The sequence below is a fragment of the Azolla caroliniana genome, unplaced genomic scaffold (genome assembly GCF_043228905.1).
Source record: "Azolla caroliniana isolate FFs.n. ecotype wild unplaced genomic scaffold, voAzoCaro1.0.p SCAF_6, whole genome shotgun sequence".
Lineage (NCBI taxonomy): Eukaryota > Viridiplantae > Streptophyta > Polypodiopsida > Salviniales > Salviniaceae > Azolla > Azolla caroliniana.
The window spans coordinates 464,206-489,781 of NW_028230441.1; the positions used below are offsets into that span (position 1 = coordinate 464,206).

General features: G+C 42.0%; 5 protein-coding genes and 1 pseudogene across 6 annotated transcripts; 2 read left to right on the forward strand and 4 right to left on the reverse strand.

The window, feature by feature from the left end:
- Positions 1-4,713: 4,713 nt before the first annotated feature.
- LOC147862386 (putative inactive receptor kinase At2g26730 pseudogene) lies at positions 4,714-7,464 on the reverse strand (annotated as a pseudogene). The gene is made up of 3 exons (XR_015529933.1): positions 6,232-7,464; positions 5,836-6,189; positions 4,714-5,577 (listed from the first exon to the last, which is right to left on the reverse strand). The product of XR_015529933.1 is annotated as a putative inactive receptor kinase At2g26730 pseudogene (transcript).
- A 1,964-nt stretch (positions 7,465-9,428) lies between these two features.
- LOC147862387 (pentatricopeptide repeat-containing protein At3g57430, chloroplastic-like) lies at positions 9,429-11,342 on the forward strand. Its single transcript, XM_087321094.1, has one exon. It carries the CDS (start codon positions 9,429-9,431, stop codon positions 11,340-11,342), a length of 1,914 nt encoding a protein of 637 aa, XP_087177220.1.
- Positions 11,343-12,555: 1,213 nt separating this feature from the next.
- Positions 12,556-15,778, reverse strand: LOC147862388 (pentatricopeptide repeat-containing protein At5g27110-like). Its single transcript, XM_087321206.1, has one exon. It carries the CDS (start codon positions 15,551-15,553, stop codon positions 12,914-12,916), a length of 2,640 nt encoding a protein of 879 aa, XP_087177332.1. The 5' UTR covers positions 15,554-15,778; the 3' UTR covers positions 12,556-12,913.
- A 481-nt stretch (positions 15,779-16,259) lies between these two features.
- On the forward strand, positions 16,260-17,020 carry LOC147862389 (pentatricopeptide repeat-containing protein At2g34400-like). Its single transcript, XM_087321097.1, has 2 exons — positions 16,260-16,350; positions 16,437-17,020. Exons 1-2 carry the CDS (start codon positions 16,260-16,262, stop codon positions 17,018-17,020), a joined length of 675 nt encoding a protein of 224 aa, XP_087177223.1.
- Positions 17,021-18,550: 1,530 nt separating this feature from the next.
- LOC147862390 (pentatricopeptide repeat-containing protein At4g13650-like) lies at positions 18,551-21,064 on the reverse strand. Its single transcript, XM_087321098.1, has one exon. The coding sequence runs from the start codon at positions 21,062-21,064 to the stop codon at positions 18,551-18,553; it is 2,514 nt and encodes an 837-aa protein (XP_087177224.1).
- Positions 21,065-21,810: 746 nt separating this feature from the next.
- LOC147862391 (pentatricopeptide repeat-containing protein At4g13650-like) lies at positions 21,811-25,338 on the reverse strand. Its single transcript, XM_087321683.1, has one exon. It carries the CDS (start codon positions 25,103-25,105, stop codon positions 22,661-22,663), a length of 2,445 nt encoding a protein of 814 aa, XP_087177809.1. The 5' UTR covers positions 25,106-25,338; the 3' UTR covers positions 21,811-22,660.
- Between the last annotated feature and the right edge of the window lie 238 nt (positions 25,339-25,576).

The window sequence follows — 25,576 nt, forward strand, 5'->3', positions numbered from 1 at the left end:
TACAACGAGTACATGGCGCATCATTATGCGTACATGACCCATGTAGCGGAAGTGCGTGAGCCGGAGAGCTATGCAGAAGCGGCTAAAGACGCGACTTGGCGTGCAGCGATGGAGGAAGAGATGCACGCATTGGCGGAGAACGAGACCTGGGACCTGGTTGACGCACCAACAGGGGTAAAACCGATCGGGTGTAGGTGGGTGTACAAGGTCAAGTACAACACCGATGGCTCCGTCAACCGGTACAAGGCTCGGCTAGTGGCAAAGGGCTACATGCAGAAACACAGCATCGACTACGATGAGACGTTTGCGCCGGTCGCGAAAATGACGACCGTCCGTGTTTTGCTCGCAGTAGCTGCGGCGAAGGGGTGGCACCTACATCAAATGGATGTCAAGAATGCGTTCCTGCAAGGTGACCTTGAGGAACAAGTGTACATGGTACAGCCCCCCGGATTTCATTCCGGAACGAACTCCTCGGCAGTATGCCGACTGAAGAAGTCCCTTTACGGACTGAAGCAAGCCCCGCGTGCCTAGAACGTGAAGATCACGCAACAACTGCGTCAGATGGGCTTCGTCACGTCAAAATCGGACTCTTCCCTGTTCATTCGGAAAGGTCGACTCGGACCGGTTAGTATTCTACTATATGTCGATGACTTGGTCATCACCGGCGCCGACCTAGGTGAAATCGACCGCGTGAAGCTCCAGCTTGCGGCATCGTTCGACATGAAGGATCTGGGGGACCTTCATTACTTCCTCGGGATCGAAGTGATCCGTACCCCCGAAGGCATATTGATCAGCCAACGTCATTATGTGTTGGGTATGCTCTTCAAACTCGGGATGGCCGACTGTAAGTCCGTCTCGACTCCTCTAGACAGAACCATCAAGCTTCATCCCGATACGGGAAAGGTATGCGACCCGACGAGGTTCCGACAAATTGTCGGAAGCCTCATATACTTGACCATCACCCGACCCGACCTCAGTTATCCGGTCGGAGTGATCAGTCAGTTCATGGCGCGACCTATCGAGGAGCACCTTCAGTGTGCGCAATGCATACTTCGGTATGTCAACGGCACTAAGGACCGGGGACTGCTATATCAGACCGGTGCAGCCGTGCAGTTAGTCGGCTACACCGATGCTGATTGGGCTGGCAACGCCCCCGATTGCCAATCCACGTATGGATACGCGTTCTCCGTCGGGAGTGCCGCGATCGCGTGGAGCAGCGACAGTTGCACTGTCGAGCACCGAAGCTGAGTACCGAGGAGCGGCTGTCGCGACATGCGAAGCCATATGGTTGAAGCGGCTACTTAAGGACCTGCAAGAGGAGGTGTCCGATCCAACGACGATCTACTACAACAATCTCAGCAACATCCAACTCGCGAAGAACCCCGTCTTCCACGCACGGACCAAGCACATTGAGGTGCACTACCAATTCGTCCGTGAGCGTGTCCTTTCCGGTGAAGTCGAACTTCAGTACGTTCCGACGGATCGACAGACTGCCGACATCTTCACCAAGCCTCTTGGTCTAGACAAGTTGCGGCAATTCTCAGGTGCACTCGGATTGCGTCACCTCGACGTGCCAAACTTGAGGGGGAGAACAGTCCCGAACGACCAAGCAAGGCAGCAGGAAAGGAGCGGAGATCGCGACACCACCGAGTCGGTTGACTCGGTTGTCGAGTTCGACTTCGGATCGGCTGAAGAAGCCGAGGGCGGACCCGTGGAAAAGTTCGGAAGAGGACAGAAGGGGAGCAACCGAAGGAGAGAGCCGAAGCCAACCACACATGGGGAAGATGACGCCACCGAGGGCGAGAAGACCGAAGACGAGTTGGAGACAGCCAACTCGAACGAGAGCGAAAACCGATCGGGTGTAGCCGAGTCGGTTAGGATGTTTGATTAAGACACGCTGAATCAACCGAGGCCCAAGCGGAAGAAAAGGCAGCAGGAGAAGCGTCAACACCGCAACAACAAAAGAGTTGATAAGGGCTGCATGAGCAGACAAGCCGACCGGAAGGGTCGAAGCGCGCGGAGTCGAACAGGTCGAGGAGCGCGAGCGAGGCGTGAAGCCAGGAGGAACCGGAGCTGTGAGCCCGAGGATCCCGAAGAGCCTCGAGTTGAGCTTGAGGGGGAGTGTTGAGAGACAAGCTCAACATCGGCCGGATCGGCTGAAGAAGCCGAGGACCGGATCGGTTGGGACCGATTGGTTAGGCCAAGTGCGTAAACCGGGAGGCCGTTAGGAAAGATATTCCGTGAGGAATATATTTGGGAGTTAGTGTAGGAGCTCTTAATGAGCATTGAAGTACGGTCAGTACTTCGGTCAGTCCTTCGAGGACTTGTATAAAAGTGTTCATGGAACACACATGTGAGTAGAGTAGTGAATCGAGATCTTTTGTTGTTGAATATAGTTCTTCTTTCTCTCTCTGTCTCTCCTGCGTATACAGCGTAAGCTCAAGCTCTCCATTAAACCTGAGTTTTCTATCTTCTGTTCGGTTTTCATACTTGCTTCCGCACGCTACTTTCTACATATTGCATAGCATTGCCTGAAAGCTCTAAAAGATCATCCACACCCCATTTTCTAAACCATTTCTTTATGTCAACAACCCAACAAGATGAGAGAATCTTACTTTTATGATTCTTTTGTAGCTTACATCCAACATTCCAAGAAAGATGTGGTAATCGATGATTCGGCATATTCTTGACTTTTGTAATGTATTTATATACTCTTTTGAGTGCCAATAGTTCTATGGGTGGAACACCCGTTTCCAAGAGCATAACCTGGTAAGAGGTAGTGCATTTAACTCTTAATTGCCTCCTTAAAAACATCTTTTGAATTTTCTCAATCTCGTTCCATGCATTGAGAGATATGGGGCCACCCCATACTTCTACTCCATAATGCAATACTTGAGTTACCATGGCATTGAACAACATTAATTTTACTTCCCATCCACAAGTATCACTTTGGTTGCATTGGTTCTCCAAAAGGTAATATGATTCCAACCGGCTTGGAGTCTAGAATCAAAGCATGCACTCCATTTATTTGTGGCGGGTACATCAATACCAAGATATTTAAAGCTTTGAACAAATTGTATATGTTCACCTTTATATGTGAGCATAGGGTAATGATGAGGTTGGATGGTTTCCACTACCATCATTTTTGTTTTCTAATTGTAGCAGTGGCTACAATTGTAAATAGCCTATATAGTGTATAAGTATGAATATACTTAGGGCAAAACATTGATGTATGTGTGTAGAACAGAAGTAGCGTGAGAGCGTGTGAGATAGAGAGTGAGTGAGAGCGACGCCATAGTTGTGTGCATAACAGCAAACGCCAAGAGCCCTGCGTGGCTGATACACTCGAAGGAGTGTTGTAACATTCTGTGTTGTATATCCACTATACATAGTGAAGCTCTGTTCCCATGGTTTTCTCCCGTTTTAGGGTTTCCACGTTAAATCTCTATGCACCATTGTTGTCTTGTTTTCTGGCATATCTATGATTCGTATTTCAGCATAGTTCGTTTATTGTGATTTGACCGAACGATTCCTCAACAGTTGTTGCCAATGTCATTACCTCTCTTGGTGAGTGAACCCAACAATATGTTCTAAGGGTTCGATGGTGGTCGAAACATCAACATAGCGGGTTCCATGCTTTGGAAGTGGGTGTGGTCTAAAAGGGGGTTTAGGGTTTCTAAATTTGCCCCACATACCATAAGTTGTGTGGTTGTCTTGATGCTTCAAGCATTGCAAATTAAGCATGCTTGAGCTACTAGGATGGGCCAAGCAAGGGCGGTTCTATACAACATGTCGTTATTGATATAGTGGACATACTTTGCATTTGAGTGATATGCTGACACACACTCCTTGTAAGGCCATAAGGCACCAACCTTGAACCTTAAAGCTTGTATGAGTGTGTAATTGTGAGCGTGAGTGTGTGTATTGAGTGAGTGAATGAGTGACTATATATGTGTGTGTTATAAGAAATGTCACTTTAACTATAATTTTAATTTTTAGGAGTGGTGATTTCATTTTGCCTATTTTCTTGAATTACATTTAGTTTTAGGGTTTAGGCTCAAGCACGCTTAACTTGCAATGCTTGAAGCATCAAGACAACCACAAAACTCATGGCGTGTGGGGCAGCTGTGTAAACCCTAAACACTATATTCCTTAGTACTAAATTTCCAACCAAAAGTTGGTACATCATATATCTTCCTATCATCATTCAAGTCATATTAGTATGGCCCGTTTGGATAAAAAATGGTAGTCTATAAGTGCCATATTTATGGTAGTGTATACCTTTAATTCTCTCCTTTTTCATTCGCCTAGGTTCAAAACTTATACTTCTTCACTTCCTCTTGCTTTACGCATACAAATAAATATCATTAATTTATTGTTGCTATCATTTTAAATAGGTTATTGATATTTAGTTGATTTGCAGGGAATACAATGTTAAATGGCAATTGATTTGCTTTATTATGTTGTAAATATATTTATTTATCATAAATTTTGTGACGGTAATACTAGTATTTACAACTTGTAATCAAGTGAAAACAAATAGATTACTGTAGCAACCAAAATAAAGGGGTTATGGCTCCAAGGTTACTCGTGCGAGTAGGATAATAGGATAACGATGTATTTGTATGTTAGAAAAGGACATGTTGGATTACATGCACATAAGATAAAGGGTAACTTGTACTTTCTGTAATGATTGTTTTAGGAACAACTATGAGCCAATAAAGTGATCTCAATGTGCACTCAATAGTAATCTCTAGAAAAGGAAAGAGAAACAAGTTTGTTAATGAAGCTTGATATAAAGCTTATAATTGGTACGACCAAAAAGCAAAGCCAACACTCCTAATAAGTCACAAACTCAGTGGTCTAATGTTGGTCCAATATATTCAAAGATAGTTCAATGTATGTAAGTGAAGTAATTCTGATAGAGAATGACCATTCTCTAAGTGTGGCCATTGGATCCCTTAGATGTTTTTGATGAGGCATGTTGATTATGAGATTCGTATATCTCAATGGGCCGGACATCTTGGAGCATTTTGACAACTTCAAAAATGGAGGGTCGCTTGTCAGGTAAAGGAGCAACACATTCCATAGCAATCCGAAGGGTTTGGACCATCTCTTCTTCAATGTTTTGATGTCTCATGAGCTCCAAATCAAACACCTCTGCAGTCCATTGTTCTCTAACAACAGACTGTACCCATCTTGGTAGATCAATTCCCCCTTCATTTGATGTATGAGTGGGTAGCTTTCCGGTTAAAATCTCTAAAAGCAAGACACCGAAACTGTAGACATCAGCTTTTTGAGTAACCATCCTTGCATCTTGAACCTCGGGTGCCTTGTACCCCATTGCTCTGGACACAATTGGACTAGATGATCCATAAAGTGGAGATAGCGCAAAGTCTGAAAGTTTTGCTTCGTTATTACTTGATAAGACCACATTGGAGGACTTGATGTTCCCATGGACGAGCTTGTTGCCGCCAAATTCATGTTGGTGTAAGAAAGCTATCCCCCTTGCACACCCAATTGCGATTTTCATTCGTGTATCCCAATCCAAGGTGGTGGTGGCAACGTCTTTCCTTCCTAGAGACATCACGGCAGGCATGATCATGGAGTTGGAGTTTACATGAGAATGAAGATATATATATATATATATATATATATATATGAATGAAGTTTTTGAGGATTCATGCCATCATTAGCTTATTTATTACATTAACTCTCCTCCCTCATTTCATCACATTAAGGGGAAGGAAAAAAAAGAAGAAAATTTGATTAAATATGAAAACGGTAGGCTAAGAGTGAATTGCTTAATATGTGTAGAAATTATGGAGCTAGTACCTGGGCCATGCAGGCGGGACGAGAGGCTGCCGTGGGGCATGTACTCATGGATGAGGAGCTTCTCCTCCTTGGAGAAGTAGAAGGCCTGCAGGGGGAGGAGGTTGGGGTGGCGAAGGTGAGCCAGCACCTTCATCACATGTTGTTCGAAATCCGTCCGACCAGCCAAACTGCCAGCGACGTCTCTGAGGCGCTTCACCACCACCACTGTGCCCATCTCCAACGTTGCTTTGTACGCCGTTCCCACTGGACCCTTCCCCAGCACCTCCGCTGACGATCTCAGAAGTTCCTCTAACCCAAACCTATGTGGGCTGTCTTCCATAAACACCAGTTGTTTCTCATTGTTGCCACCATCCGCTGCAGTTTCCTCCTCCGCCTCCTCCTCCTCCTCCTCCTCTTCCTCTTCCTCCTCCTCCTGCTGCAAATTACGTTGCTGCCGCCGCCTCCTGCCGCCGCCGCTGCTTACTCTGTTGTTTCGCTTCACCTCCTTCCACTTGGCCGACTCCTGATCTTCTTCCTCGGACCCTGAATTATATAGGTAGGCCCTCCTTCTCTTCACGCACCACACCACGCAGCACGCTGCTACCAACAGGGCCAATGCCACTCCTGCTACCACAATGGCAGCGATGTCCCCTGGTGACAATGTGCGCTTAACTACTGCTGCTGCAGGACCTACACTTGTTATTGGCGGGGAAACAACATCATCATGATCCTCTTGAGATTCAGTTGGTGCATCATCCAGAGATGCTGGCGTGGGAGTGGGAGCATTGGCGCATTCTGCGAATAGTGGAGCTCCGCAGAAGTTGTTTCCTTGGAATGCAAGCAACCCAAATTTCTGCTGCAGGGATGGAGGCACGAGGCCCTGCAGCCTGTTATTAGCCAGGCTGAGCTGGAGGTTATTGTTAGTGGAGTCGAGAAAGTCGGGGAGAGGACCCGTGAGAGAGTTATTCTGTAGAAATAGCCCAGTCAGGTGTGGGAAGAGGAGGGCATAAGAAGATGGAATGGAGGATGAGAAGTTGTTGTCAGCCAGATTGAGACGAAGTAGGGGCGGGACAGTAGAATTACCAATATTGTTACTCTTGCTTAATGTGAAGGATGGCAAGGTGTGGGAGAAGAGATTGTCGTTGAGATAAAGCGCACGGAGCTCCACACAGTTGGCAAGGTCAGAAGGCAACTCACCGGAGAGGCGGTTAGAGCGGAGGCTGAGGACACGGAGAGCCGTCAAGCGGCCTAATGTGCCAGCAGGAATAGTACCAGAGAGGCCGGCCCCAGGCAGGTGCAGTTCCACAATGCGTCTGCCAATGACGCCTTCAGGGGCTACAATATGGGCGCCACAAGTCACACCATGCCAGGAGCACGGCTCATGAATACTGAGGTTGTCATACTTAATGTTGGTCGTCCAGCCGGAGTGCCGAAGTCTCAGAGGCCATGGTGCCAATGCCTCCATCAACGCCACAAGTGCTGCAACATCACTACTCAGATCATCATCAGCAGCTGCTGCAGCAGCAGGAGGAACACCAGGACCCCATGAACTCAAACACAATGATATTAAAAGTAGCAATACTGGCGGGAACATTTTTGCAACAGAGGTTTAGATAAAGAGGAACCTGATCATGGCTTTTTGTTCCCGGATTAATAAGCTATCCTCTTATAAGGAATCCACCCACCACCATCGTGGTGCAAGTGTAGTTCATGCGATAGTCAAAGTCTCTTTTGTTTGGAAAAGTATATAATTGCCTTTATGCGTACATACTTTCCCTTTCCATTAGTTTATTTTAGGTAGCAGGCAGCATTGACTAGCAATAGATGCCCGCGGCTTTAGGGTTTCCAGAAGATGAAGAAGAAGGGGAAGGAATCCTTCTTGCCCTGGCGGGCAGGCAGCTATGGACAAAGTTTGCTGACGCCCCGCCCCTCATCTCCCACCTGCTCTACTCCTTACAGCTTACCCAACTGTTCCAATCCTTCGCCACGAATGCTATCTACTACTACTACTACTACTACTCCTTTAATAATATGTGATACATGCATGCATATATTTGTGAGAAGGTTAGATATACATAGTGGAGTTTGTTACGGACTTTTCACTTCATTTATGACATTTCAGATCTACCAAGTATTTTGCAAAGTCAATAGTGCAAGTAGTTAGTGTGTGACCCAAAGAATGCTCATAGCATACTTCAAAAAGAATAGTATCTGCTTAAAAGTCTCCTCTAAACAAAAGCTCAAAGTAAATGCCACAAAATTCATATCCAATGTATACTAACTAATATACTTCAAGTTCACATCCAATATGTGTGTCTCGAAGTGCTTGATTACCTTCCTACATGGGCTCCATACTACTGCTCACTCATGCAATTATATGAACATATCATTGTGAGCACAACTTTCCCACACTAAGGGTTGAGAATACCAACTTCACTCTAGAACGTGGTATTTGTCAAAAACATAACATCAATTCTACCCCTAGTTAAATTTAAACAAACTTGTCTAAATGAAGAAACTAGTGCTAGTGTAGAGGAAACTATTGGCCACTACGATAGAACAAACAATTTGTTTTTTTGTCATATCAACTAAACACAAGAGTGATTATTCACAGCTCAAGCCCTCCTTAAATCGCGAAATGGAAAATGTAGGAGGAACAAAGTTGTATGTAATGAATTCTTTGTCTTTGGGGATTAATGTGAGTTGAGAGATCCATGACAAGTGGTGAGGACAAAGGTGGTGATTATGCTTACTAGTGTTATAAACCATACTATATTAAAGGTCATGTGGGAGGTAATGGTATTAGTAGTGAAGATCATGAATAAACAAAGAATGGTGAGTCTTGGGAGGTGATTGAATGTTGATGAGAGTGGGTAATTATTGGATTCAATCCATAGTGAGGAAGAGGTTATATTGATCTTGCATATGGGAGTGATCTTCCCAATGGCTTTCTCTTCCATGAGCAAGAGAGACCAATGCAATTGGAGAAAAGGAAGCCATTGCATAGAAACATGCATTGCATTTGGGTGTTCAACTTTCTACATCACATGCAAGTGTTGGTTGGACATTGCAAATCGGGTAAGTTAGAGATAAAAAGAATTCTTCCTTTAAATAAACATTCATAGAATTTGGGTGTTCAACTTTCTACATCACATGCAAGTGTTGGTTGGAAATCAAGTAACTCAAAGAAACAACATCATGCTCACATCAACAATCCCTAATTTCGATAACCAAACCTTGCATTCCAATTGTTAGATAACGTGTAAATTCGTGAAAGTTTAATGGCACACTTAATTCCCTTTTATTTAATGTTAGATCTTCTTATGAGCATCCACAAAGAGTAATACAGCCGGTTGTGATGAGAAGCAACAAGGCTAGTCATGCTTCTCCCAACGTTTCATAAGTCCATGAGGTCCATCCCTATTAAAGTCCTCGTAAATAACTACCCATTCCTCTCCTTATATTATATATATATATATGTATATGCATATATATAATAATAATAATAATACGGCTCTATATTATTAAGTTCATACTCATTGACGGTGACATTAGGTCGCTAAACTTGTAAATGAGCGCATGGAAATCAGATTTAGCAGAGCAATAAATAAGCTATGGCCGTTGTTAAAAAGGGTAGCCATCATTACCAGAATTTCGCAGATGCCACTGCTCTCGTGGAATTGCTTACAGATTGCGCCATTAAGAAGGACCTCATAAGAGGCATCAGCATACATGAGCGTATGATCAGAAAAGGGATGTCATTCAGAAGCAACATGTTTGTAAGCAGTGCTCTAATCCACATGTATGCCAAATGTGGCGCACTTCTGAGGGCGCATAATGCATTTGACAAGCTTCCGATTCGGAACGTAATCTCATGGACAGCGTTGATTGCTGGATATTGCCGCCATGGCAATGTTGGGAAAGCACTGGGTTGCTTCGAACTAATGCAGCATGAGGGTGTTTCCCCAAATGAAATCACATTTTCTTGTATACTGCAAGCTTGTGGCAATATGGGTATCATGGCAGAAGGCCAGGAAGTGCATACACACATTGAGAGAGAAGGTATGCTGGGCAAATGGCGTATACTTGACACTGCATTGGTTGATATGTATGTCAAATGTGGTGAACTTGCAAAGGCAAAACAAGTATTGGATCAGCTTCCTGATCGAGATGTGGTCACTTGGACGGCTTTAATTGCCGGCTATGCACAACATGGCTCTGGCAAAGAAGTATTTCATTACTTGGACCAAATGCAGTACGAGGGTCTCTGTCCAAATGAAGTGACATTTGCTTGTATTTTGCAAGCATGTGGTAACATTGGAGCACTTAAAAAGGGCAAGGAAGTACATGCAGCAATCATGAAAAGGGGATCATTTAGAAGGAATAATGTGTTGGGAACCGCGTTAATGGACATGTATGCTAAATGTGGTAATATTGCAAAAGCACAAGCAGCCTTTGAGGACCTCGCTTTTCAGGATGTAGTGTCCTGGACTGCCCTCATAGGAGGTTATGCTCAATGTAGGCAGGGCAAAGAAGCGATCATCTGTTTTCAGCGAATGCAGCTCGAGAGCCTCACTCCCAACTCCATGACATTTATTTATGTATTGAAAGCATGTGGTAACACAAAATCAACAAAGAAGGGAAAAGAAATACATGTTGGCATTGTCAGGAGACAGGAAAATAGCATTTTTGGTAGTGCATTAGTAGATATGTATGCAAGATGTGGTGAACTCGTGGTGGCACAGAACATGTTTGATAAGCTTCATGAACATGATATTGTATCATGGACTGCGCTTATGCTAGGATATACAGATCAAGGACATGGAGATGAAGCTTTAAAATGTTATGAGCTGTCTCATCTTGAGGGCCTCATTCCTAATGCTGTGACATTTGCTTGTATTTTGAAAGCCTGTGGCCAAATTGGAGCAGTTGATAAGGCTGAAGAAATTCATGGTGAGATAACTAGAGGAAAATTCCTGGAAAAATCTATGGTGCTTGGCAGTGCATTAATAGACACATATGCGAAATGTGGTGAGCTCACCAAGGCACAACTGCTGTTTGACGAGCTTTCTGTTCACAATGTAGTATCTTGGACTTCCCTGATTGCAGGACATGCCCAACTTGGAAAGCATGATATTGTTTTTGAGTTATTTCACAAAATGGTCGGAGAAGGAATTAAGCCCAATGCAGTGACGTTCATTGTGTTACTTAATTCATGTAGTGATGCAGGTTTAGTCAATGAAGGCCAACTATACTTTGATGCTATGAGTTCATATTATGGCATCAGTCCAGCTGTTGAGCATTTTACATGCATGGTGGATCTTTTTAGCCGAACAGGGCATTTCAATGAGGCAATGAAGGTTATCAAGAGGATGCCACATCCTCATTACTTTCCAGCATGGGTTGCCATTTTGAATGCTTGCCGAGAATGGAGTAATATAAAGCTTGGAAAAGTGGCCTTTGAGAAAGCATACATTTGGAACAATATGATCGAAAATTGTAACAACACTGTAACAATAAAAATTTAGAGTATGTGAAGCTCATAGCCAATAATATATCACAAGATTTATACAATTGACAAAATAGATTCCAGTAATGTCTTTGAGGAGGCCAGTGTGGCCTATCAACTCTAAAAAGACTTACAATCCTCATGGCAAAGAGCTGAAATTGAAACTGCAAAGTATCCTGGTGTTGAATGAAAAGGCTACTGTGGTATGTTGAAGGAACAATATATGAACCTGTTTGGTAAAAGACAGAATGTGAGTGTATGTGGACTCTATTTCAAAATGGTATCCATGGTGATAAACTTCTCCACATTCATGGTCCATACAGGGCAATGTTAAATGACTTTTCCACATCCATGGTTCATATTTGCAACATTATGTAGGAACAATATACGAAGCTGTTTGGTAAAAGACAGAATGTGAGAGTATGTGGACTCTATTTCAAAATGGTATCCATGGTGATTAACTTCTCCACATTCATGGTCCATACAGGGCAATGTTAAATAACTTTTCCACACCCATGGTTCATATTCGCAACATTATGCTATCTGATTAAGTATTTCTTCACCAGCTATCTCCTTCAGCCAGCAATGCAATAGATCACAAAAAAAATTGAGAGCAAAGGTGATAATCTTGTCATCAGGTTGGATAGCCGCACAGAGAGAAGCCAACTCTTGCATGTCTGGAGATGGATTGTGAGTGTGCTTCCTTGCTCGCCCAGACCCAAGGGAGGCTGTGACGGAAGCACATACAGCTGCTCAGAGAGATTAAGCGACACCTTGGGAGTGGATAATAAACAAGAAGGATTAATCAAGAAATTAGTCCACTTCTGTATGATTGATGATAAAAGAACAAAATCTCATGTTATTGTTTCCTAAACCTCTTCTCATCTTTCCTGAACTGAACCCAATGTTCATGTGAAGCCTACTCGCAAATCAAGAAAGTGAGAATCACAGGGACTACTCGTATATACCACCATACAAACTTCTCCTTGCATTGCATATTCATCCTTTAATCATCGTCAATAGTTGCATCAGATAGGAAGGATGCAAGCCTTTGATTTAGCAGAATTTCAATGATAAGCTTTTCCATTAATGCATTGACACCTCTACAAGAACATGGACTCAAAGAAAGCACGCTTATCTTCTGCACAAAACATGGATGTGCCCTTTAATAAATCCAAGGCACTGATTGTGTAAAATGAATCAAACTTTCTGTTTAAGAGATATTTCATGGATAATATTTTTATCATGCATTAAATGATCAGATCTTGGAGTACACAGGCTCACTCAAAGAAAGTAACAATCCCTTGTATGCAACATCGACTTTTTCTTGGTGAAATCCCTCAACAGACCTACTCAAAGCTAGCAGGGCTCTTTCACAAGGCTTGAAACAACCCCAAAGGAACTGCATTAAGACATCGGTATTCATATGATTGGCTCCAAATATCCCAAACTGGTCATCAATTGTGGCCCCAACCATTTTTGTTGTTTCCTTTCACCGTAGTTAATCATATGCTAATCAAGATAACTCTGATATTTCCTGTGGCCTTTGCTAGAATTTATAATGGACATTGGCACTGCATGGAGCTTATGCTAAAAAGAGAGTTTTCTCTCTCTCCCTGTCGTTGGCAATAATGCATCTTCAAACCGGCCGGCAGCAGCGTAGATGTTCGACATAAGTACTTGAGGTGCATTACTTGCAGGTGGCAATTTCAACATGGTCATCATTACACGTTCTCCGCGTTCCACATCTAAGTGGACTCTACATGCATTTAAGGAGCTCATGAAAGAGTGTAAGGTTGCGTCAAAAGGTGATTTTGCAAGCATCCCCTCAACCTTGTCGAGGCATCCAGCTCGCCCAAACAGATCAATCATGCAATTATAGTGCTCTATTGTTGGTGTAAGTCCATGGTCATAAACCATAGAATTTAAGTAATTATAGGCCTCATCAACAAGCCCAGCATGGCTGAAAGATGAGATGATGGACAGAAAAGTGATCTCATCTGGCTTTATATTTTCCTTCTGCATTTGTTGGAACAAATTGCAAACCTGATTTATATCTCCCTGTCGGTAATAAGCTGCAATTATGGAGTTCCACAGTGCCACATTTCGTTTAGGCATTCTATCAAAGACTCGTTGTGAATCTTTAACGTATCCACACCTGCTGTATAAATTAATAAGAGATGTTGCTAGAATAACATCTAGGTCAATCCCATCAACCACTAAGAGTGTATAGAAGTAATTGCCTTCAGTTAAGGTTGCTAGGCTAGCACATGCATCAAAGAGAGTTGCAAATGTCAATTTGTTTGCCTGAACACCATCTAACACCATTTGCTCATAATAGTGAAAAACTTGTTTTGGCTGTCCACTCTGGGTACACGCACTCATCATAGCCGTCCAGGATACTACAGTTTGATTTAGCAGCTCCTTGAATACATTTCCTGCTTCAATTAAGCTTCCACACCTTCCATACATGCTCACCAAGGCATTGCCAATAGTTACTTCTAATTTAGAAGTAGAGCCAAGAATGCAGGTGTGGAACCGTTTTCCTAGAACTAAGGCTCTCTGTCCAAGACAAGCAGAAAGAATCGTAGAGAATGCAAACTTGTCTGGAAGAATCCCCTTTTGATTCATCTGGTCAAAGACCTGGATAGCATTATGATACTGAAGATGCTGAATATATGCTGATACCATGGCTGTCCAAATAACAACAGTTGAATTTGTTACATTTTCAAAAATTTCTTTTGCATCCTCCAAACTGCCGCACTTCCCATAGAAATTAACAAGGGCACTTCCAATGACACAATCTATTTCCAGGAAGCTATTCCTAATATAAGAGTGCAACTGTTTGCCTTCAGTTAAGGCTGATTCATGGGAACATGCCTCAAGAACGGACAAAATAGTTGCCCTATCTGGACTCATTCCATCCTCATGCATCTCTTGAAACATTAATAAGGCTTCTTTGGTATGTCCCTGTTGAGTATAAGTTGAGATAATTGAATTCCATGATATTCTATCCTTGATAAGCATTTTATCAAACATGTGTCTTGCATTTACCATGTTCCCACATTTTCCATACATGTAAATAAGAGAATTTCCGACCATTACATCCATCTTATATGAGCTTCCCCCAGCCTGGACATGTAGGCGTTTGCCTTCTTCCAACAGGTTATTTGCACAAGCATGAATTACATTAAGAAATGTGACATTGTTTGGAAGCACCCCTTCCATCAGCATGCGTACTAGTAGAATAACAGCGCCATCACCCATACCCTGTTGGGCAGATGCAGCAATCAAAGATGTCCATGAAATAACATCACGCACCATCATTTCATGAAATACTGATGAAGCATCAATGAGATTGTTATCGCACTTAGCATATATGGAAATAAGCATGTTGCAGATGTTTACATCACTATTCAACCCATTACCAACAATACGAGCATGAATTCTCTTGGTCTCGATAGTTGTGGCTGCCTGTACACATGCATCACCTATACAAGAAAAGGTTACCTTGTTTGGGATGACAACCTCTTGAAGCATGTGCTGAAAACATTGAAATGTTATGGCACTCTCATCATGTTGATTATATGAGGTGAGCATAGTATTCCATGATACAATGTCTCGCTCTTCCATGGCATCAAAAACCTGTTCTGCTGCCTTCACATCACCTGATTTCCCATAGAAATGCACAAGTGCATTCAGTGTGACAATGTCCAAAGTCCCATAAATACATGAATGTGCTCTTTTCCCTTCAATAACAGAGAAGCCCATAGCAGATACTCCAAGAATTTCAACAAAAGTGAATTTGCTCGGGCTTATGGCCTCATGATGCATCCTATGAAAGAGAAGAAAGGCGTCATTTTCATGCCCACTGTGTCCATTAGCAGAGATAATGAATGTCCATGTGAACACGTCTCGCAGGTGCATCTGTGAGAACACACTGTATGCATCTGGGAGGGATCTGCACTTGCCATACATTTGCAGAACAAGATTAGACAAGAACAAATCTGTTTCAAGGGAACAGGAGATGATGTGATGGTGGAGGAGTCTGCCTTGATTAAGCTCCATATATTTACCACACCTACGCAGGTAGGAGGCAAGTGACCCCTCTTCTTCTTCTTCTTTTCCATGGCTATGGCTATTGCTATGGTATGCTAAAGCTCCGCTCAATGCTACTGAGCTCTGCGCACATTTAATTTCCTTTGTAATATTTCTGGTAGAGGCCAGCATCCCGGGGCAGAGAGGTTCAAAAAATTTAGTAATGCAAAAGTAACCTTGCGTTTATTTGGATCTCAAAAAAATTAATGTACGGCCACTATGTTTCGTAAATTTACAGGACTTGGCCTTGGAGCAGCCTCCTCTCTGCCTTCCTTCCCATTTAGACAGGGATATGCAGGCAGAGGCGTAGAAATAGACGGGGATAAAAGCGAGAAGTAGGCCATCTCTGCATAGATTATGGATATGCGTATGTAGCCTACCCAACTACTACTTTGTTATGTCTGAACTATACTTACCCATTCAGGGTGTGTTGATCATTAGTTGTAAACTTCAAAGCTGCGGGAGAGAGAGGGAGAGGGTCTAGGATTTGGTCGACATCAAAATCTTTGAATTCTTCTCCTGTCAAAAAAAAGAACCATGTGGTATCCCTTGGCGATGACAAGAGAACACCATAGTCGTCAAATATCCCAGATTTTCATCCAGGAGAGGAGGTGGGCGTACACAGGCCAAGAAATGGCATTCTTCATGAAGCGTTCTCCATGGGATCCTTGAACAAGCAGATTCATCTCTGTATCCATGACACTGTCAAGAAGAGGGGCACGATCCCCGACACTGAGATCTACCATGTTAAGGATTCTGTAACCGGAATTTTGAAGAGGATACCAATGTCGTGAGCATGCTGAAGTATTGTGCGAACGGTAAAGGTCTATGTAAAGGCATGACTATACATTTAGAAATTCTTAAAACAAGGCTTCTTGAAAGGAATGTCTTCATCAGTAGCAGTTTAGTGAACATGTATGCCAAATGTGGTGCATTAGTGAAAGCACAAGAAGTCTTCACCCAGTTGTCATTTAAGAATGTAGTTTCGTGGACTGTGGGACCACGTTAATTGCAGGATATGTCCAGCATGGGTATGCTCAAGAAGCTCTAAACAAATTCGAACGTATGCAACAGGAGGGGTTTTCCCTTAATTGGGTTACCTTGGCTTGCATCTTGAAAGCATGTGGTGCTACTGGAGCTATTGACAAGCGGAAATGTATGCATAATGAGATTGTTCAGAGGAACTTGTTGAAACATGATACTGTGCTTGGAAATGCACTGGTGGATATGTATGACAAATGTGCTTCCCTTGTCATGGCAGAACAAGTGTTTGAAGAGCTTTTGGTTCGAGATGTGGTTGGTTGGACTTCATTAATATCAGAATATGTTCAACACAGGCTTAGTGAGATGGCAATCAAGTGCTTTGATCAAATGCATTATGAGGGTCTATCTCCTAATGCAGTGACCTATGCTTGTATTTTGCAAGCTTGTGGGAGCACTGGATCACAGGAGAAAAGGAAGGAAATATATGTGGAGACGATCAAGGAGGGTTTGCTAGGAGGAACTGGTCTTCTTGATAATGCATCGGTAGACATATATGCAAAACGTGGTGCCCTTGTGAAAGCTCAAGAAGTCTTTGATGTATTTCTTGTTCTTTAATGTGAAATTCCAATTGATGTGGTCCAAGAGACTACATCTTTAATGTATGCCAAATGTGGTGCACTTGCAAAGGCTTAAGAAGTATTTGATGAACTTTACATTAAAGATGTAGTCTCTTGGACCACATTAATTACTGGGTATTCTCAAATTAGGAAGCATGACATTGCATTTCATTTATTCAACAAAATGAGAAGCATGGGTATAGCACCAAATCCAATCACATTCCTTGTCATTCTTAATGCGTGTAGTTGCTCAGGGTTGGTGAATCAGGGGGAAACGTAATATGGGAGTATGAGAGCAAGCTATGGTATAATACCAGCATTGCAGCATCAAAGTTGCATGGTGGATCTTTTTCCCCGATCAGGGCATCTTGACAAGGCCATAAAGGAAATTAAGCAAATGTCATCTTCTTGCTATCTCCCAGTATGGTTTGCTTTGTTGGGTGCTTGTGAAAAATGGGGAAATAAGGAACTTGGGAGAAGTGTGTTTGAACATCTTACGTGTTTTGATAATAAGCTTGAGACTGTCTCGTAGTTGTTCAGGCACTTGCCCTGTACACCACCAGTCATGTTGCCATCACAAATGGCACCCAACCCTATGTCTTATGGTGCCAAGACTAATAACTTTGCAACCGCTGGGTAGTGGGGTATCTAGATATGGACCAACTCAGTTGTTTCACTATTGGAAGTCTGTACATGTCTGGTTCCAACTTCCTATACTTGCAATTTAGCTCCAACGATTATAAACATATGGCAAAATCCTGTCCACGTGATTGATTATACATTCATTATTTCTTTCCAAGTAAATATGATAATGTTCACTTCTTTATAATATTCTAGATTTCATATCATGTGAGATGCTAGTGTAGAGGAAACTATTGGCCACTACGACAGAACAAACAATTTGTTTTTTTGTCATATCAACTAAACACAAGAGTGATTATTCACAGCTCAAGCCCTCCATGATATATCTTAGATGGTAGATATTCCATTGATTATTGGTATGCCGGTTGGAGAGCCTAATCCTTGTGTAAAGCTATCACATGGGCATCCCTATCCCTCAACAATCAAGATTATTTCGAACAGTAATGAGATCCCCAAGAAACGCCTCAGAAACAAGAAATATAGACAGTAATGACCATTCCAGTGAAACTCATCTTCCTTTGTACACCTTGAATATACACACAAATTCTGCAAAACATGCACAATCATTAGTATTCAGCTGAATCATAATGACTCGCCAAGAATCTGAGTTGCATCAAGATACATTTATGCCAGCTGTAATTCATATATGAGAGGCTGAGTAGCATATTATGCTAATTAAATCAATTCAACCCCCTGAATATTTACATAGTATGCAATACTAGCTAGCTGTCCATAGTGAGGAACCATGGATTGGATTTTCATGTTTATAAATCATGTCAAAGTAAATGACAATAATTACCACTGAAGAAACACCCTATGGTCACCGTGCTTTTCACTCAAATTTGATACATACACATACATAGAATATATAGCTCACGTGAAATTATCAGAAGGTGCATAATATATGATTCATATAGGTGTATGCCAAACCAGACCTATTGCCTGATTTGTCAAGTTGAACCACATGTTTGAAAACTAATCTTCCAAGCTGCACATTTCCCCATTTTTCAGAAGCACCCAGTAAAGCAAACCACATTGGAAGATGGTCACAACTTGGCATCCCTTGAATGGCTTTCATTGCACTCTCAAAGTACCCTATTCGTCCAAGAAGATCCACAATGCAAGAATGATGCTCTAACGTTGGACAAATACCATAGCTCATGCTCATGGTTTCAAAGTACATCCTGCATTTATCTAACAAGCCTAAGAAACTACAAGCATTAAGAATAACAATAAAGGTAACTAAATTTGGCTTTATACCTTCTCCTACCATTTTGTTAAACAACTTAAAAACTATTTCATGCTCTCCATTCTGGGCATATCCTGCAATTAGTGCAGTCCAAGAAACTACATCCTGAATAGGTAGCATGTTAAAGACTTGTTCCGCTTTCGAAAGGGCATTGCATCTAGCATACATATGTACCAATCCAACTCCAAGTACACTATCTTTCTCTAGAATGCCGTCTCTAACAATATTAGCATGAATTTCTTCACCTTTTTCAAGTGCTCCAATGCTACTACAAACCTTCAAGATTGAGGAAAATGCCACGGCATCCGGAGATAAACCTCCAAATTGCATCCGGTTGAAACAGTCTAGTGCTTCCATACTATGCCCATGTTGAGAATATGCTGAAATTACAGCAGTCCACAAAACTTTATCTGGAATTGGAAGTTCATTAAAGACTTGTTGTGCTATCTCAAGTAAGCCACATCTTATATACATATCAACCACAGCAGTACCAAGCACAATGTCTTTTTCCAGCCATCCCTCAATGACAACTAGGGAATGTATTTCTCGGCCCGTTTGAGATGCTCTTAAAATACCACAAGCTTTCAATACACAAGCGAAGGTAATCACATCCCAATAGAAACCTTCAACTACCATACGTCTGAAACAATCCAGAGCTTGTTCACCATATTCAAGGTCGCAGTATCCTACAATCAGTGCATTCCAACCTGCATCTCGAGCAATAAGCTCATCAAACACTGCTTTGGCACTCACGACTGTGCCACATTTCACATACATATTCATTAATGCAATCCCAAGGACACCAAGGAAACCCCCTCCAAGGATCTGTACATGTAACTCTTTACCCTTCATCCTCGCTCCAATGTCACTACAGACTTGCAAAACACAGCGAAATGTCACTTCATCAGGAAACTGACCTTCCATTTGCATCTGTCTATAAAAATCAAGTGCTTCTTTACAATGCCCATGTAGGCAATGGCCTGAGATTAATATATTCCACGAGACTACATTCTGAACTAAAAGTTCATTGAACAATTCATGTGCTATTGTAAGTGCATTACATTTCATATACATTTCTATGAGAGAATTGTCAAGCACACAATCAACCTCCCATAGCCCTCTCCTGGCAATCTCAGCATGTATTTCTCTACCCTTCCTAGTTTCTCTTATACTGCCACAGGCTTTCAAGATGGAAGCTAGAGTCACTGCATTTGGAAAGATGCCTTCTTCTTGCATCTTTTCAAAGCGATGAAGTGCTTCTTCACCATACCCATTCAGGCAATATCCTGTGATTAGCACAGAATATGAAACAATATTGTGGACTGGAAGGTTGTCAAAAACATCTTGTGCCTTCACAAGTTGACCACATTTTGCATACATATCTACCAATGCTGTACCAAGAACATTATCTTTTCCTAATAGGTTTTCTCTAAGGATTTCGAGATGTATTTCTTCACCTTTCTCATTCGCTCCTATACTTCCACAGGCTTGCAAGATGCAAGCAAAGGTCATAGCATTAGGGGAAATACCCTTCTGCTGCATCTGTTCGAAACATTTCAATGCTTCCTTGCTATGCCCATGCTGTACATACCCTGTCATAAGCGCTGTCCATGAGACAACATCCTTTTCGAGAAGCTCATCAAATACTTGTCGAGCATCCACAAGCTCACCACATTTTGCATACATATCAACTAATGCAGTGCCAAGTATAACGTTCCCAGTGAGTAACTTAACATGAGCAATCTCAGCATGTATTTCCTTGCCCTTATGAGAAGCTCTTATGATGCCACAAGCTTTTAGGATGCAACAAAAGGTCACTGCATTTGGGAACATTCCTTCACATTGCATCCTTTTGAAACAGTCCAGTGCTTCATTACCGCACCCATATTGAGCATATCCTCCAATCAGGGCAGTCCAGGAGACCACGTCCTGAACCAAGAGCTTATCGAACAATTCTTGGGCCATTGTGAGGGCAGCACACTTGGCATACATGTTCACTAATGCACTGCCTATGAAAATGTTCTTCTCAAGAAAACCCATTTCAACAACATGACCATGTATTTTGCATCCCTCAACCAGATTCTTTTTTCGAGCACAAGCCTTCAAGCTGGTAACTACATCAATTTCCTCTTTGTTTAATCCTTTATGCATTTCTATTGTATTAGCTATGTTCCACTCATACATTTTACCATGTCTTTCTTTCAATAGTGCCTGCCGCACTTGTTTTCTCCTTCTTCTTCTCATAAGTTAAGTACTTAATTAATATATGCAACCCACTTTAATCAGATTATTCGTGAGGCAGAAGAAGATACTCTGGGCAGTTCATTCGCTTTATGTTTCCAATTTCCATAGAGTAAGCTTTTATTGCACGTTATTCGTCTCTGTCAAAAAACTCATGGATAGAATTAAATTAGCCTCAGTCTTGTCATTATTGCTGAGTCTGCCCCATTTTTGCTGTCATCTCCTCTTCTTTTGATGGAGATCCTCCTACAAATTCTTCTAACGCTACATATTCTCTCTCTCTCTCTCTCTCTCTCTCTTACCGTTAAAGAACGAACTATAATCTGTTTTCTCTGACCTCACTATAATCAGGGCTTAGCGCTATCAGCTTCAACCCCTCATCCTCCACTTCAGGCAAAGGCCGCACTCACATCAATCAGCTTTCTGGCCAACTGTCATCTCAACTTTAACCATCAATAATTGCAAGTTGAAAGCTATAACGGAGGAGTTCCATGCCATGCTACGTGGACTAGTTATCAAAATTCATTTGACGTTTTTGAATGTTATATTACATCAGCTAATTTCAGGGATATTAGAGAGATTACGAAAATGTTTAATATATAAAGAAATAAAACTCTATTAATATTAGTGTTGAATCAAGTTCCCCACAGCAGCTCTAATTATAATAGCATTTTCTCGTACATGGATTATATATGTGAATTAATTAATAATGAAGATTGGCAGGAATACATTTGTGATTTCTTATTCCCACTTTCAAAAGCTCAAATTAAGAACATCATTACAGTAAGATTGAATTACCTTAAAAATACAGAATTTTATACATACAGTTTATTAGGCAAGATCCATACACTATAGCTTGGAAAGAAATCCTCCCATGCTAGCACAACATCATTCTAAATAGAACTCTGCATATGAAAGCAGTAATTGCTAAAAAATAGTTCCATTTGAGTGCATGCTTTCACCAACCATAAACCATGAGAATGTCTTGACATATTCACATGCAAATTCCAAGATTCATCCCAATGTTTCTTTCCTAAAATGTATTCAATTCAATTTTCATTGTCCAAATTTCTTGATTCACGTCCTTTTGCAAGTGGCTGCTCAATAATCTTTTGCTAATCATCCATCTTCCCAAAGTCCACCAACTCATATCAAACCAACCCTTCATTGCTAAGCCCAAGGTCTTCTCCCTGGGATTCTGGCAGCAGTTCCATTCTCCATTTCCACATTGAGTAGGTTTCCACAATGAAATTCTTAAGGCTCCAGTTGTTTACTTGATGTGTTGGCATTGTCTTTGTTGATGGAAGTTGAATAAGATAGTGACATAGAACCAAGTGACTTGTACCTTTAAGTTTTTTCAGAGAAATCCATCATTTGGTCTCGTTAGGAAGAAAAGAAGTTCCCTACTTCAGAAGAGACTTTGTCATTGATTAGATTTGCATACCCCTTCAGAAGTTCACTTAAAGTTCCTTGAGGAGTGTAAAAATTCGCTACTTTACATTCAACTCAGACACATATACAGCCATTTACATTGTTACCATCATTTTCCATTCTTATTTCTGCAATCCTGTGTACTTTCTCTCTCATGCCAGCAGTTGCATAAATGTTGCACATGCAGACATAAGCAATGGAAGACTTTTTGTCCAATTTCACAGCGTGATCAAAAGCTAACTTCCCTAGCCTCACATTCCCCCATCTTTGACAAGCAACTAGAAGTGCATGCCATATTCGTCCATGCTCTGAAGATGGTATCTCCTCAATCATTTTCAACGCTTTGTCCAAATGTCCTGCATGGGCAAAAAGATCCACTATACATGTATGATGGTCTATGTTTGGGTGTATTGCATAGCTTGCACTCATAGACTCCAAGTATGATCGGCCCTCAACAACTAAACACGAGTAAGTGCACGCATTAAGCACAAGAATGAATGTGACCAAGTCTGGCTGAATGCCTTCTCCTATCATTTTGCTAAAGAGATTGAAAACAATCTCATGTTTTCCCAGTTGGGAATATCCCATAATTAATACAGTCCATGATACTACATCACGTACAGCAAGTTTGTCGAAAATCTCTTTCACCTTACAAAGGTCACCACATTTTGTATACATGCTCAACAGTGCATTCCTGATTGTGATATCTTTTTCCAGAAAACCCTTGCTCATGATATCTTTGTGTATTTCTTCCCCCCTTACACCTGCTCCGATGTCACCACAGGCTTGTAAGATGCAAGCATATATTGCTGCATTAGCCGATTGACCCTTTTTATGCATCCTATCAAAGCAGTGGAGTGCTTCAATGGCATATCCAAGTCTAGCATACCCTGCTATTAGGACAGCCCATGACACTACATCAAGAACTGGAAGACAATCAAATACTTCTTGTGCCTTCGTAAGGCAACCACACTTGGCATACATATCGACCACAGCATTCCCTAGCACACTATCATTTTTTAGTAAGTCCTCCCTGACAATCTCAGCATGGATTTTCTCACCTGTTTCAGCAGCTCCAATGTTGCCACAAGCTTGCAACACTCGAGTCAACATCACTGCATCAGTAGAGAGGCCTTTGCAATTTAATTGCTCAAAAAAGTCGATTGCTTTCTCAGAACTCCCATGATAGACATAACCAGATAGCAATGCAGTTATGGACACCACATCTTGAACAGGAATCCTGTTGAATATTTCTTCTGCATTTGCAAGTTCACCACATTTGGCATACATGTCAACTAATCCATTTTCAAGCATGTTCGTTTTCCCCAAAAACAGTTCTTCCACAACTGCAGCATGGATTTCTTTACCTTCCTTACTGGTTCTTAATGACCCATGTATATTGAGAATGCAAGAAAAGGTAGATGAATCTGGGCAAATACCCTCAGACTGCATCTGTTTGAAACAATGCAATGCACCCTCAGAATTACCTTGTCCATAGTATCCTCTTATCAGTGCATTCCAGGATATTACATTACGACTAGGAAGCTCATCAAATATTTCTTGGGCATTTGCACATTCATCACATTTGGTATACATATCCATCAAAGTGGTTCCTATAACAAGGTCTGTTTTCAACAATCCTTCGGTAACAATCCCAGCATGCATCTGTTTCCCTTTTTGAACTGTTCTTAAGCTGCTGTAGGCCTTCAATATGCTCACGAATGTCAATTGATTGGGAAAGAGACCCTCCAATTGCATTTGATGGAAACAGTTCACCACTTCCTCAGCACGCCCATGTTGTGCATAGCCACTCATCAAAGAAGTCCAGCATATTACATTCCGCATAGGTAACTCATTGAATACCTTACGTGCATTCTCCAATTCACCACATTTTGCATACATATCTACCAATGCATTTCCGAGCACAGTATCATTTTCCAGCAAACCATTTTGAACAATTTCTACATGCACTTCTCTGCCCTTTTGCGTTGCTTCTACACTTTGGAAGGCTTTTAAAATGCATGACAGTGTCACCGCATTGGGAGAAACCCCCTCACAGTTCATCTGCTGGAAACATTGGAGAGCTTCTTCACCAAGACCATGTTGGGTATATCCTGCAACTAGTGCAGTCCAAGACACCACATCTCGAACTGGAAGCGCATCAAAAACTCGATGTGCCTTAGAAACCATGCCACATTTAGCGTACATATCCACCAATGCGGTTCCAAGTATATTGTTTTTCTCTAAAACAATCTCTTTAGCGATTCTTGCATGGAGTTCTTTACCTTTTGTGGCTCCTCCAATCATACCACAAGCTTTCAAGATGCCCACAAAGGTTACAACATTTGGTGCGACGCCCTCGAGCTGCATTCGGCCAAGATGGATGAGTGCCTCTTGCCCGTGTCCATGTTGAACATAGGCTGCAATGAGCGCTGTCCACGAGACTACGTCTCGAAGATACAGAGACTCGTCAAATACGTGTTGAGACATTGCCAGCGGACTAATACATCTGGCATACATGTGGATTAATGGTTGCAGAATAAATTCTGGTTGATCAAGTACCTTTGCCTGTGTATATTACAACGCAGTCTAACGACTCTGAAAAGAGACGCCATAACCCTTCCTTCCTCCGGTAATTTCTGATCCGCAGCATTCTGCCACGAATATCTAGTCTTAGACTCGAATTTCTTCATGCTGTTCTTCTACCACCAGCGCGCGAACTTTGTTTAGAGGTTGAGAGATTCCTTCATTCGCGAAGTGTGTGTACATACGTAAAATCGATCGTCTCTAACTCTTCTTCTTCCACAGGTTTTGAGACTTTGGGTCGTCCGTCCCCAATTTTTAACTTTCGGATGGATGCAACAACATATGATGTACATAATGCTTTGGAATCATCTAATCCAGCGGTGCCTTGCTTGGACTTGCTTGCTTGCTTCACTATGCATCATCAAATTCATTCCTTGCGATTAAGCTTGGTTATTTCTATTATTA